Raw genomic sequence first — 14,730 nt, 5'->3', positions numbered from 1 at the left:
CACTTCCCCAACATCACAACCCATCATGATAGAGGTGAGCAACACTTTGAGATTAAGGAAATCCTAGACTCATGCAAACACCATGGAGCCACCTGGTATTTGGTGGCCTGGAAAGACCTCTCCACATCCCAGAACTAATGGGTTCACAAGAAACATCTTAGAGCCCCTAGGTTACTCAAATGTTTTGATACCAAGTAATCTGTGAATTCTCTTTCATTTTGTTATTTTGTATTTCTCCAGGTGGAGTTCTCTTTCAAATTATTTTCAGGGTGCTGTCATTGTGTTGTGAGTGGGGAGGCCTTTCTTCTGTTGGGAGGGGAGTGGTTGTGGGCTCTGGGATGTATTTATTTTGCTTTTTTCTTTCAAACTTTGATGTATCACTTTTGGTGTGAAAGGGGGGAGAAATGTGCCTGGAGCCATCTACCTTATCTCTGCTCTGCTGAGAAGAGGATGCAGTGCCTGGGGAAAGCGCCTTATCACTCTTTCATTTTCCAGTTCCCATAACAACATCACACTTGTGGATTGGCTGAGCACAGACTGTGCATTTGGGCACTTGGGAGAGGTTCTGAAGAGAGGGGTTTAATGTAATGTTTCACTTGGGAATTATTCAGATCTTGCCTAGCCTTTTTGCTTTCACTATCTCTCAAAAAAGGTTCCTGTTGAAACAATGCCAGTTTCAAGAGTTCTGCTTTCTTGGGAGTATTAGCTGAGGCTGGACCTTACAGTTAAATTCTGAACTCCAAATAGATAGACATGCAATGCATTCATAATTAGTTATCAGAAATATGAAGTATATGAATTATACCAAGATTATTGCATATTTATTACATGTTTTAAATGAAGTTTAATGACCTCTAATGTGCAGTAACTTAATGCATGGAATGGAGAGAGATGATACAGTAATGGCTTCTGCAGGCATCAAGTGAGAAACCTATCTAGAGATCTGGAAACCATCATTCTCCAGGGCTGGCCGAGCCATACCTAAACAATATATGTTCAAAATGATAGTGGGAAAGGAGTTTGATAAAAGAAAATAAATCAGAATTATATTATTTTCTGACATTGATAGAAACAGATTTGAAAAGATCTGTCATCTTTAATAGCTATTATTTATTTGCACATTTTATTGCTTTATAATTGCAAAGTGATTGCCTTTTGCCTAACATTTCTGAATTTAAAAACCTGATATATCTCTTTTGCCAAAGTTTTAATTATTAATACATCTTAACATTAGTTTTAAATCTTTTGCATACAGTTTTAAAATGTTCCTCCATTATGCCCTCAACAGAGCAGAAAGGCGGGCTATCCATTGAATAACTTAAGAAACTTAAGGTTTTACTGGATGTATGCTGCCTTTGGTCAGTGAAGCAATAATGATACTAAGTAAGAGACTTTTAGTATACTCCTTTCATGATATCAGTCCTATTGGGCAAGGATTCAAAGAACATAAAACTAACCTAAACATTTTCTAAAAAATGTGCTTTAGTTGCCAAACTTGCTTCATTAAGCAGTATCTGCATTTAAACAGTGTATTTTAAAAAATAAGAATTAAAATATTTTAACCTTCAAATGAACTTCTAACTTGTAAATGGCCCAGCATGACACATTTGAACTCCAAATGAACTTTCACATGAACTTTCAGTTAGTTATTCTACTAGAAATTTAACAGATGGAAAGTAGACAGATTTCTGAAATATCTTTAGATATAAGTGCTGTGACATGTACTCCAGAAAAAGGACTGCAGGCCTTTCTACTTTAATTGTTTACTTTAGTAAATAGTTCATATGGCAGGATTAGATAAAGCATTTGGGTGAATTTACTGATGCTTTTTTAGTATTTTAAGAGTGATTCATTTTGTAACATGACTGTAACCAAAATTCTCTTAAAAGCAAAGGCATATTTGAGCTAAGTAGAATTTTAAGGGTGCAATTGCACTGCACATGCATGTACTTAAAACTAAATTTCAGAAAGTTGATGTGATGTAATCCTATTAAATTGAAGTGTGATTTTATAATTTTTTTATTTTGTTTATATTTTATTCAGAGTAGATACTGGCATTTAAATGCTTAAATGTAAAAAATTTATAAAATATATATTTTATAAATTTTTTACATTTAAGCTTTTAAATGCCAGTATGTTTAAATATAAAAGCTTTTTGGATTAAAATTTGGTAGAACATTCAAAAGATTTTTAAGAGAAAGATAAAGTTTTCCCCGCAATTGTTTTTATTGGGCATTGTTGTAGATTGCGATGTTAAAGAAACTAACTTGATGTTGAACATGATAATGGCAGCACGGTTACTGGTGGGACAATATTAGAAGAAGGATAGTTTGCCCACTGTAGAAGAATGGGTGTTTAAAGTTTCGAATCTTGCAGAAATGTCTAAGATTTCTGCTTATCTGAAGGATCATTCACAGGAAAGATATATTTCAGTTTGGAGGAGATGGATAAATTACGGTATATTCAAAACAAATATGGGACTAAAAAGTACCATTTAGCTTATGAGTAGATTTTAGTGGAATATTGTTATTAGTACGTTGTTTGTAGTTATGTTAAAAGAGAGTTAAAGCGCATTATTTATTTATTTATTTATTTATTTATTTATTTATTTATTTATTTATTTATTATTACATTTATATACCGCCCTTTCCCGAAGGACTCAGGGCGGTTTACAGGGTAATTAAAAACCAAAAATACAAAAGTTAAGAACCAAGTTTAAAAAAGTTCTATATTAAAAGTTCATTTGCTGGAATGTGTGTTTTTAACAAGGTCTGCGTGAGAATTGTGTTTGGAAGAGAATCCTTTCCGGAGCCAATTGTGTAAGAAGTCAAAAGTACATGGATCCAAGGCAAACCTCTTTTGTAATGGCTTCTACATTATGGAAATCTGTTACAGGAGCATCCCTAATGCTCTCTTCTCTGACCTTCTGCAGGGACAATAAAACTATTTTGTTTGAATATATGTTTATTGTTTAATTTTACAGTTAAGTAATTTTATGGCGACTAGATTATTTATTTTCTACTTGGTTTGCCTTTGGATTTATTTGCTTTGGTTGCTGTTTATTTATGCCTTTAATCATATTATTATACACTACTCAATTGGATGTATGTATCATGTACAAAAATAAGGAAAATTAGATTTATTGTGGTAATTCCATGGGTGTTTATTTATTTATTTATTTATTTATTTATTTATTTATTTTATTGCATTTATATACCGCCCTTTCCCTGAGGACTCAGGGCGGTTTACAGGGAGTTAAAAATCAACCATACAAAAGTTAAAACCCAATTTAAAAAATATTAAATCAACCCTGTACTATTAAAAACCCCAATTAAAATGAATGTCTCCTCAGCCTGGGCCCGAGAGCTCAAAGAGCCAGGTCTTCAGGCCCCAGCGGAATGATCGGAGGTCGGGAGCAGTCCTCAGCTCCACCGGCAGCTGGTTCCAGAGGGCAGGCGCCCCCACTGAGAAGGCCCTATCCCTGGGTGTCACCCGCCGGCAATCTCTTATCGGCGGGACCCTGAGCAGACCCTCCCTGTGGGAGCGCACTGGGCGAAGGGCGTTTGATGCCGGCAGCAGGTGTTCCCTCAAATACCCCTAATGCTCACAGTTATTATGCTATCTCAAATGTTTTCATGGATGATGAAGTGGGCTGCAGAAAAGCAAAGATGCAGAATTGTTGGCACAGGTATACAAGAGACCTCAAATTTTCAGAAGAATAAGTTTTGGGGCTAACATCTATACAACGTTCTCTGATTGAATCAAAATTCTAGAAAAGTAGAGATCACATTCATAACTAAGCCCCACATACAGTATAGAACTATCCTTCATATATGACAAGTCTCATTTGAAATATGAAATATAAAACATGTGAAATATAAACATATTTCTTATTCATTTTACTGCATTATTGTCAGCACCAAGAAGGTAGAGTTCATATTACTGCAATTTAATTCTTTGATGTTAGTTGTTGCCTCATTATTGCTGCAGCAATAAATTTGTCTAGGTGGTTTCACTTAGCAAAAGATAGGTATGAAAAATCTTCCATTCTCCCAGGTGAACCTAGTAAAGGGATTACATCCTTTCAAAGTTACAATAAAAGACATGTTTAATTGTCTCAATTTCCTCAAAGTCACAATTGCAAGTCTGTGGAGCTACAGGAATTTTAGCCTACCTGCCAGATAATAATAGCGATTGAAAGATCAATCAATCAGAATAGAGCGGGAAGGGACCTTGGAGGTCTTTTACTCCAACCCCCTGCTCAAGCAGGAGACCCTGTGCCATTTCAGGCAAGTGACCGTGTAGTCTCTTCTTAAAAGCCTCCAGCGACGAAGCACCCACAACTTCTGAGGGCAAGCTGTTCCACTGGTTAATTGTCCTCACTATTAGGAGGTTTCTCCTTAATTCCAGGTTGCTTCTCTCCTTGATTTGTTTCCATCCATTGTTTCTTGTCCTGCCTTCTAGTGTTTGGAAAATAAGTTGACCCCCTCCTCTTTGTGGCAACCTCTCAAATACTGGAATACTGCTATCATGTCTCCCCCCCCCCCCAACTAGTCCTTCTTTTCTCTAGATTGGCCATTCCCAAATCCTGTAACCGTTCTTCATATGTTTTAGTCTCCAGGCCTTTAGTTGCTCTTCTTAGTTGCTCTTCTTTTTAGTCTATCCAAAGTCTCAACATCTTTTTTGTAATGTGACCAAAAGTGGATGCAGTATTCCAGGTGTGGCCTAAGGCTTTATAAAGCAATACTAATATTTCACGTGATTTTAATTCTATGCCTCTTTATACAAGCAAGGATTGTATTAGCTTTTTTTTGCTGTTGCCGCACTCTACTGCCTCACATTTAAGTGATCGTATACTAGGACTCCAAGGTCCTTCTCACAGGTACTGTTTTTGAGCCAGGTTTCACCTAATCTGTACTTATATCTTTGGTTTTTCCTGCCTAAGTGTGAAACCTTGCTATTCTCTACATTAAATTTCATTTTGGATCCTGAGCTTGTCTTCTGGGGAGTTGAGTATTTCTGCCAACTTAGTATCATTTGCAAATTTGGTAAGTTCCCCTTCTATTCTCTCATCCAAGTCATTTATGAAGATATTGAAGAGTACTGGGCCTAAGATGGAACTTTGTGGTACCCCTCTGCTTACTTCCCTCCACCTAAATGTAGTACAATTAAGGACGACTCATTGAGTACAGTTTGTCAGATAGTTACAAATCCATCTGGTGGTGATGCTGTCTATCCCACATTCTTCTAGCTTACCAAGAAGTAAGTTGTGGTCTGCTTTGTCAAATGCCTTGCTGAAGTCTACTATGTCCACAGCATTTCGCTTGTCTATTAATTTAGTCACTTTGTCAAAGAATGAAATAAATGGATTTGGCATGATCTGTTTTAACAAACCCATGCTGGCTTTTAGTTATAACTTTATTTCTAGATGTTCGCAGATCTGTTTTTTTTTCATTATTTTTTCCAGTATGTTCCCAGATACTGTTAGGCTGATTGGTTTGTAGTTTCCTGAGTCTGTTTTTCCCCCTTTTTTTGAAGATGGAAATCACACACTTCTTGAGTTCTTTTCCCCTTTAGGATTTTCATCCATGGAATTTTGCTTAGGCTCTCTCGGAGTTTGTTAAAATCAGCTTTTTTAAAATTTAAGACACTAGTTGGATTATGTTCTGTTACTTGTGTTTGCATTATACTGAATTCCAGTACGACGTGGTCACTCACCTAAAGTTCAGTAACTTCAACTCCCTCTATCATTTCTTCTCTGTTAGTAAGAATTAGCGTATTTTTTGGACCATAAGACGCACGTTTTTCCCAAAAGTGGGGGGAAAACGAGGGTGTGTCTTATGGTCCGAAGTTGATCCATATGGCCAGCCCCAACCTCCGCAAGTGGAAAGTAAGGGAGATTGCCAGGAGCACGAATCGGCACGTGCTGAGAAACGCCGATCTCACGCTCCTGCACTCTCCCTCGCTCGGTTTCAGCTTCCCTTGCTACAAGAGAAAGCAGGCTGAAACCGAAAGAGGCAGATTGCCAGGAATGCGAATCGGCTGATCTCGCGCTGCTGCAATCTGCCTCGTTTCAGCCTGCTTTCTCTTTTAGCAAGGGAAGCTGAAACTGAGCGAGGGAGTTTGCAGGAGCGCGAGATCAGCCGATTCACATTTCTGGCAATCTCCCTCACTCCGTTTCACACACGGACCATTTCCTATTGCACAAAGACCAGCAAGGTGAGTGGCTCAGATTTTCAGTGGGAAAACGAGTGAAAGCAAACAGAGGGCCAGCTGCATTTCTGAGAAGAGATCACATTTAACATCTGGTAAACAATCTGGAACTGCAATTCAGAGAGAAGGAAGTCTGCACATCACAAGGAGCCACAAGTTTGTTTTAAGTGACAAGCAAAACAAATGAGCCTCAGTAAGTTGGGCCTGACTGGTAAAAAGTTCCCAAACTGTCCCTAATCTAGTTAGCTAAGTTTCATGTTCTTTTCTCTGCTGGGAAGAGTATGGAAGGAAGCCGTCAACCAAGTGAACTTTAAAAAGGGATCCATGGTTTTGTTTTGTTTCTTTAATTCCAGACAAAGTGAAAATTCTCAGGTTACATCTGCAATGGTGACAAACCACAAGCTATGCTTGCTTATAAACGTGTTAGCAGCCCAGCCATAGTTTTTGTCTCTATAAGACCCCCACTGCAATCCTCTCTCGTATTTCTCTGGGATGCAAAATAAAGAGTTGCTGGTACCCCATCTTGCGGGATTACTGAAGGATAATTCAAACAATAACCCATGTAAAGTATTTCGAGTAACGCTCAGCATTGCCTGAAGTCCAATCCATTTAATGGCAACTGGAAGGAAGGAAGGAAGGGACAATGGGAGAGGGAGGTAGAGAAAGAGAGAGAGGGAGAGAGAGAGAGGAGAAAGATTTTTTTCTTGTTTTCCTGCTCTAAAAACTGGGTGCGTCTTATGGTCCGGTATGTCTTATGGTCCGAAAAATACGGTAAGTCCAGTATAGCTTTTCTTCTGGTTCCCTCCTCTACTTTTTGGATGACAAAGTTGTTAGCTAGATTGGTTAGGAATCTGTTCAATCTCCCATTTGCTGCAGAATTTATCTCCCAGTTGATATCAGAGTACTTAAAGTCTCCCATTACTATTGTGGTATGCCTGGCCTTACTTCTGAGGTTCTGAGAAGGGAAGCTGACTTCACACTGGTGTTTAGAGTAATCCAACCCTTTCTCTTCTCTTTTAACTGTTTGATTTTATCTGGTTATATCTATTGCTCAACCCCGTAAACAGAAATTTTGATTTGATATTTTTTCCATTTAATTATAAATAATCCTGAATTCTTAAACATTATTTTTAGGCATTGACGGTGGTGTAGTGAAAGTTCAGGGAGCCAAAGGATTGCCTCCTTCACCATTTTACAAGGTTCTTTTTCATTGCTTTTCAATTATATAAATTAGAGTTAATTTGGAGACAATACAAAACTATTATAACATGAAAATTTCAAGTGTAATTTTGTCATATATATATAAAAAATACTTCTGATTTAAAGTTAGAAAACTTTATATAGTTTAAACAGGGGGTTGAACTAGAACAGCAATCCCCAACATTTCTGGTTCCACAGACTGGCAGCAGTGGCGGCAGGGGAGAAGCGATGGTTTTGCGCAGGCAACCTAATACTGTGCATATGCAAATGGAGCTTTGCATGCTCACCTGCCACTTGTGCGGTCCAGTCCTCAATGGGTTACAGACCGATACCGGTCCTTGGACTGGGGTTAGGGACCCCTGGACTAGAAGACCTCCAAGGTCCCTTCCAACCCTGTTATTCTGAAAGATATTTTCTTTGAAATACAGAGTATATGGAATAAAAGTAATACTTCATTAGCAGAACAATAAAATTTATATTGAATGTTTATAAAAATAAATGAAACATCTGTGAAGCAACAGAATTGTTTGCAAATGCCAGTATATGTGCAGGACCATTGGCAGAATGTGTACTTGCAATCAAAGTCCTGTTCCCAAACATCAAAAAATGACTGCGGCTTTAGTCATGTAACCATAGCCACTATCTTCCCTTTTTTGATCCTCCCCTTGGGGGTCCCTACAGTTGTTATTATTAAAATTAAAGGTCTTGGCTCTTGACTTCTGTGGAGGCTGGTTTTACAAGAATAATATAATAAGCTTTTTATTAGTTCCATAAATAAGCTTAGGTTTTAACCATTGGCACACTGACAACATAATTTTCAATGATTCTATCAGTTATAGTTTATTGTTATTACTATGATAAGATAGACTGTGATTATTTGATAAATTTCATAAACATAAAATTGAATTTTTATATTTCTAATCAGAGATTATTTAATTAATTGTAAATCTTTTGCAACTATTTCCCCAGGTAAATGCCACTTATCTTGATGGATTCAGAGCTACAGCTTGCTGCCCAATTGGAGGACCAAGAGCAATAGAAAAAGGAAAAAGAATAGCTGAAAGTATTTTGGAAAGGTTAGATGCTAATGCATAGTACATTTCCCAACTGATTTGTTATACACTAGTAAATTATTATTTGGTCAGGGTACTAAAATATAATTATTTCAAATGATGAACAATGTCATATATACCTAATGTTTCAAGTTATATATTATTTATTTATTTATTTTATTTTATTAGATTTATATACCGCCCTTTCCCAAAGGACTCAGGGCGGTTTACAGGGCATTTTAAAATCATACCAATACAAAATATAAAAGTTAAAAGACAATTAAAAAGATTAAAGTATCCCTGAAAATAGAACCCCAGTTAAAATTCTCAGCCTGGGCCAGAGAGCTCAAAGAGCCAAGTCTTCAGGTCCCGGCGGAATGAACGCAGGTCAGGGGCAGTCCTGAGCTCCACAGGCAGCTGGTTCCAGAGGGCAGGCGCACCCACAGAGAAGGCCCTCCCCCTGGGTGTTATCCGCCGGCAATCTTTTACCGGTGGCACCCTGAGGGACCCTCCCTGTGCGAGCACGCTGGACGAAGGGAACTTGATGCTGGCAGCAGGTGTTCCCTCAAATATCCCGGACCCAAGCCATTTAGGGCTTTATAGGTAAGCACCAGCACCTTGAAACTCACCCGGAGGGCAACCGGAAGCCAATGCAGCTCATGGAGTAGAGGTGTTACATGGGAGAATCGGGAAACCCCCATCACAACTTGCACGGCCGCATTCTGCACCAGTTGAAGCCTCCGAGTGGTCCTCAAGGGCAGCCCCATATTACCAACAGTTATTGTGTTATAAATTACACACTGTTGTCTATCATCATCCATAAATGTTGTTGAAAGAGTGGTTTCAAACATAATGGTTTTCAATCCTAAATAAATGTGTTCCTGGATTTCTTGTAAACAGTGTCAATATGTTTGTTCCCTGCAATTAGACAAAATGGTAAAAATCTGGCTTAGTTTCCAGCATTTTTTTAATCTCTTTTTTTTCCAACTATAGTTTTAAAAAAGTCCGATGATGAGGAAGTGTTTGAATCCCGACAATTCATGCAGTAGTAAACACCTTAAAAAAATGAACGACAAACTCAACCAAATTTAGTCACTCTTTTATTATTTATCTTTCATAATTTACAATTAAAAGGTGATCTAAAATCAAAATTAAAACAATTAATCAATTAAAATAAATAAAATGAATAAATAAAATTAACAAAGCAACTATAAAAACTTAAGACAAAAAGAGTATTTAAGGGTCTTTCAAAAACCTAAGCCCTCATTTTCTACAATTTAAAGACCAGAATTAGCAACAGAAAAGGCTTTATTTCATACCACCACTAAATGAATTTGCAGTAATTGTAGCTGAAAGCTCTTTAGATGACATCTACAAGGAGATATTCTGTCAAATACAGTAGACTTATCATAAGCTATGTAGGCCTTTTACAAGTAAAGACAAGCTCTTTGTATTTTGGCAATAAATGAATTGGTAGTAGTCAGTTTAGTGCTTTAAGTAAAGATGTAAAATACAGGTAGTCCTCGAGTTATGAGTGTAATGAAGCCTGCCTAGTCCACTCGTAACTTGAAAACTTGTAGAGTGAATCTCGTATCTCGAACGAGATCACTCCCTTGCTCGTTAAGATACACAGGGCTTGTTTAGTGAACATGAGGTATCTCAGGGTGGGGAAGGCCATGGAGGGCCTAGTGATGGAACAAGTCCCCAAGGCCTCCTGTCCCACTAAGATACCTCATGCTTCCCCCTCCCTTCCTGCCACGCCGAACTCACCTGGAAAACATCTGTCTCCTCTCTGCCACGATTCCTGCTAATGCCTGGATCTGAAGCCAGGGGACGGTTCTGTGGTCCCCACACGGTCCGATCTGGGCTCTGCAGGCCTTTTCCAGGCCACTGCTGCCTGGATCTGAAGCCAGGGGACACTTCCACAGCCCACCAGATGTCCAATCTGGGCATTGGAGGCCTTTTCCAGGCTGCTACCACCTGGAAACGAGCCTTTGGAGGGCTACCTGACCTCAGATCCGGGTGGGAGCGGCCTGGAAAAGGCCTCCAATGCCCCGACCCAGCCTCCGGAGGCACGTGGAAGCATCCCGCAGCTTCAGTTCAGTTCAGCTATTCTCTGTTGCAGAGAACAAAGGCCTAAAGTACCATGAGATCAGTAGCGTGAGATCTCGCCCCACTGATCTCATGTGATCTTGCGTTACTTTAGGCCTGTATTCTTTGTGGATGCACTGAATGCCTGGAGCAGCCAAGAAAGTGAAGGATCTTGATCTTTGCAGGGTGAGTATTGAAGGCCTGGTGCACAGGGAGAACCGGGTGGGGGTGAGGAGGGAGGGAATAACTAGGGTGAATGTTGCGTGCACTGCAGTCACTCATAAGGGTGAACGACTGCCATGGTGCACCAACATTTGTAATTTTGAAACTTGCTTGTAAGCACTAGGGGGCGCTCATCATGTAACTGCCCGGCTGGCTCCTTCCTCCCTTGTTCGCCCGAACCCAGCTGCCTTTCTGCCCCACTTTCCACCCCGTCTCCGGAAGACCCTTAGCGCTCCTCGAGCTTTCCTGAATTCTTGGCCTGCTGGTGCCGGTGACACCACCCCGCCCCCCTTCTGTTCTCCCGCGGGCGGCTGCCGCCTCAAGGCCGCGCCGGCCCCGAACTCCAGAGCAGCGCTGGAGGGGGGGCGGAAAAGGCGGGAAATGGAGGCGCTGAGGCGGCCGCGCTTCCCCGACGACACGGTTCCCGCCAGGATCCTCCTTGGTCGGCTGGCTTTTTCTCCCTCGAGGGGAAAGCCTCACACTGCCCCATCGCTGGCTCTGAGGCGGCGTTTGTGGAAGGGATGGAGCTGCTGGACCCGCGGCCCCTTTTTCGGCGTCTGTGGTGGAGAAGTCATCCTGCCCTTCAGACGCTCGGTCAAACCAAGAAAAACCTCGCGGCTTTGTCGCCTCCATTATTGGCATTTTAAAAGGCGATACTAACAGTTTTAACATGGCAGTCTAGGCCTCTTTTTAAGAGAGCGAGTTTTTTCCTCGTTGCCAAGGCCTTTTCCTTGGTATATGAGAACTTGCTTTTGCAGCAGTATGCAAGAAACTAGCGAGCATATTCTGAAAGTCCTTGAATACAATCGAAAATTTTAAGAAAAATAAAAACCCAGCTGGGAATGGTTAAAGTAACTGGTGGGGACCCAAACCGTCTATCGCACTGTCTCCCAAATAACTCAGGGTTGACCTCATCTCTGAGGCGTCCTGGGGCTCTCTGAGTGTGGCTGTTTTCTTGCAGACATTTCATGGCCCAAACTGGATGACATCATCACTGAAATAACAGAAAATACCTGTAGTTCAGAATTTAGATTTTGGCAGCGGCTGGCTCCCCAAGCTTGTTTCAACTTAGTTTCTGAAAGTTAGGTAACATCATCAGTAGGATTTGCTTGTCCTATTTTCCTCAGATTATCAATGTCTTGTTGACATTTGGAGATCAAACCATTACCAAAATAACACCATTGCTGCCTACATCATCGCCCCATTGCCCTCCTCCTCCCCACAAACCCCACTCCTTTCTGGAGGCTTCAGCTGGTGCAGAATGCTGCTGCGCGAGTTGTGATGGGGGTCTCCCGATACTCCCATGTTACACCTCTTCTCCGTGAGCTGCATTGGCTTCCGGTTGCCCTCCGGGTGAGATTCAAGGTGCTGGTGACCCAAAATGGCTTGGGTCCGGGATATCTGAGGGAACACCTGCTGCCGGCATCAAGTTCCCTTCGTCCTGTGCGCTCCCACAGGGAGGGTCTTCTCAGGGTGCCACCTGTAAAAGACTACCGGCGGATAACACCCAGGGGGAGGGCCTTCTGGAACCAGCTGCCCGTGGAGCTTAGGACTGCCCCCGACCTTCGGTCATTCCGCCGGGACCTGAAAACCTGGCTCTGAGCTTTCCGGCCCAGGCTGAGAGTTGGGGGGTTTTTTGTGTGTTTTTCAGGGATCAAATTTAATTATTTTAACTGTTTTTAACTCTTGTATTGTATTGATGTTTTTAAACACTTTGTAAACTGCCCTGAGTCCTACGGGAAAAGGGTATATAAATTCAATAAACTTAAACTTAATTGAACATTCGTAACTCAGGGATTATCTGTAGTCTTTTGTATTGCTCCAAGGACTAACCTCAAATGAAACATTACATTGTTACAAGTTCATGCACCATAATTTTATGGTAATTGTCTTCCAGAAAGGAATGCTTTTGGTATATTAACCAAAGCTTATAAAAAGAGTTCTGGAAATCACAGTCTTCTGGTTTATGGCTTGGTGTCTTTAACCCAGGGGTGTCAAACTGCCGGCCCACGAGCCTGATGCGTCATGCCGAAACCACACCCACCCCATTGCCGACAATGGGAAAAAAGTCACAATAAGTCACGACATGTCACATGACGTTGCGAGTTTGAATCCCCTGCTTTAACCAGAACACTAGATTGGTTCTTGCTGATTGATGTTTTTACTTATGGTTTTATTATATGTGTTCCAGTGTTGTGATATAATGTGAGGTAGGATAAAATACATGCAAATAAAATAGGGAAAAATGACTGTAATGTTTTTCAGGACACGGATTATGTTTCATCAGCAGGGATATGAGGACTACAGTGCAGTTAACGTACAGATTTTAGGTTCTGAAGAAACATATGGACCTCATGCAAAGCAGAGCATAGAGGGTGTAAGTATGAAATGGATGGGCTTCAGGGGTTAAGTCAAGAGAAGTATTACATCCTTTGTATTTTTCTATCCCTTTGACTCTCCTCCATCATTTCACTTCTTTCATGAAAAAAGGTAGGAGGGGTGAATGGAAACAAAGATAAATATTTGCAGAAAATGCTTCTTTTTTTGTGGATTCTGACCTGCCATTCTTAGATAGGAACCTGAACAGAAATGCAAGTTTGAGGCTAAGCATCATTAAGAATAAAGTCACTTTCATTAATGGTAATTTATTTTTGTTTCTATGACACAGGTCTTCAGAGTAGATTGTTTTTAGAGCAAGGTGTAAGCTGTCTAATGTAGGAGAATTGGGATAGAAATATTTTAAATAAGAGCTGTGGCCATCAGTTATCAATGCTGAATTGGGTATTTGTTTTTATTGTTTATAATAATTTGTTTATATATGTTTATATTATTTATATTACTGGTATAAAGATTGCTGATAAATAAATAAAATACCTAAACCATATCATGTTCTATACAGATTGAAGGTTTGTGAGTGGCATCATAATTTATTATCTTCACAATTTTCTTTTTATTTCATTTAATAAAATTCTTTATGAAACCAGTAACCTTACAAATACAACACTATTTCATTGTAGTATGCTTTTCACTTCAAATTGTAATACAATTAATTGATCAAATTCAAGCAACAATGGTCTCCTTATATACAATATGACATGGCAAATATTATATGCACATTATGGCTTCTAAGGGAGCCTAAATGCTTATAAACACCGCAAATTAGTAGAGGCAGAAAAGGGGGAAAATTAGAAATCAAATATCATTTTTAAATGTTTTTAATTTCTTTTAGTTTGTTTTTCTCTTTCTACTTTATTATGTATAAATAATTATATGTATAAAAAGTTACTTCCAGAAAGTAGTATATAGCAGGGCTTTTCAACCAGTGGTACGGGTACCACCTGTGGTACATTGGCACCTGGCAGGTGGTACGCGACCATCCTAGAAAAGTGGTAGCGAGGGAGGAGAATGAGCTGAACTGGTGGCAGCACCACACAAGCCTGAGCAAGAGACGGCTGGAGCTGCAGGGCTGTCAGGGCTCAGCGTAAGCGCCAGGAACAGCGCTTCTTTGGGGCTGTCAGGGCTCAGTGGAAGCGCCAGGATCAGTGCCAGGCTCCAGCTGGAGCTCGGCACTGATTCTGGCGCTTCTGCTGAGCCCAGAAGAAGCACTGATCAGCTGGAATGTTGCAGCATCCCCAGGGTATTGTGATTTACATTCAGATGCTTGGGAACTGATTCATATTTCTGATGGTCACAGTTTCCCAGGGTCATGTGAAGTGACCAAAACCTGCTGCAACCACCAGCAGAGGGGGCAGGAATAAAAACCAAACACCCCCTACCTCACCCCCGCTGCCAATCCTCAACAGAAGTGCTCACAACAATGAAAACCTTGGACAGGAGGAAGAGCACCGCCGGGCAGGCAGGCAGATGTCTTGCTCGGCTGTGGCTTGGGGGGCACTTTTTTCAGTGCCATTGTAACTTTGAACAGTCACTAAGCAAACTGTTGTAAGTTGAG

At 40.4% G+C, this 14,730-nt stretch overlaps 1 protein-coding gene across 3 annotated transcripts in view; it reads left to right on the top strand.

Annotated features, from left to right (window-relative positions):
- The window catches only part of LOC310642935 (uncharacterized protein), a 100,377-nt gene that overhangs the window by 38,327 nt on the left and 47,320 nt on the right, over positions 1 to 14,730 (top strand). For all 3 annotated transcript variants that reach the window (XM_083366915.1, XM_083366914.1, XM_083366916.1), the window contains 3 exons: positions 7,348 to 7,412; positions 8,383 to 8,489; positions 13,044 to 13,155. In XM_083366915.1, coding sequence (XP_083223041.1) covers positions 7,348 to 7,412; positions 8,383 to 8,489; positions 13,044 to 13,155 — 284 coding nt within the window. The remainder of the gene's footprint in view (positions 1 to 7,347; positions 7,413 to 8,382; positions 8,490 to 13,043; positions 13,156 to 14,730) is intronic.

Source organism: Vipera ursinii (genome assembly GCF_947247035.1).
Source record: "Vipera ursinii genome assembly, chromosome: 7".
NCBI classification, from domain to species: Eukaryota; Metazoa; Chordata; class Lepidosauria; order Squamata; family Viperidae; genus Vipera; species Vipera ursinii.
The sequence above is the reverse complement of the archived record's forward strand: the minus strand, read 5'-3'. Positions and strand labels throughout refer to the sequence as shown.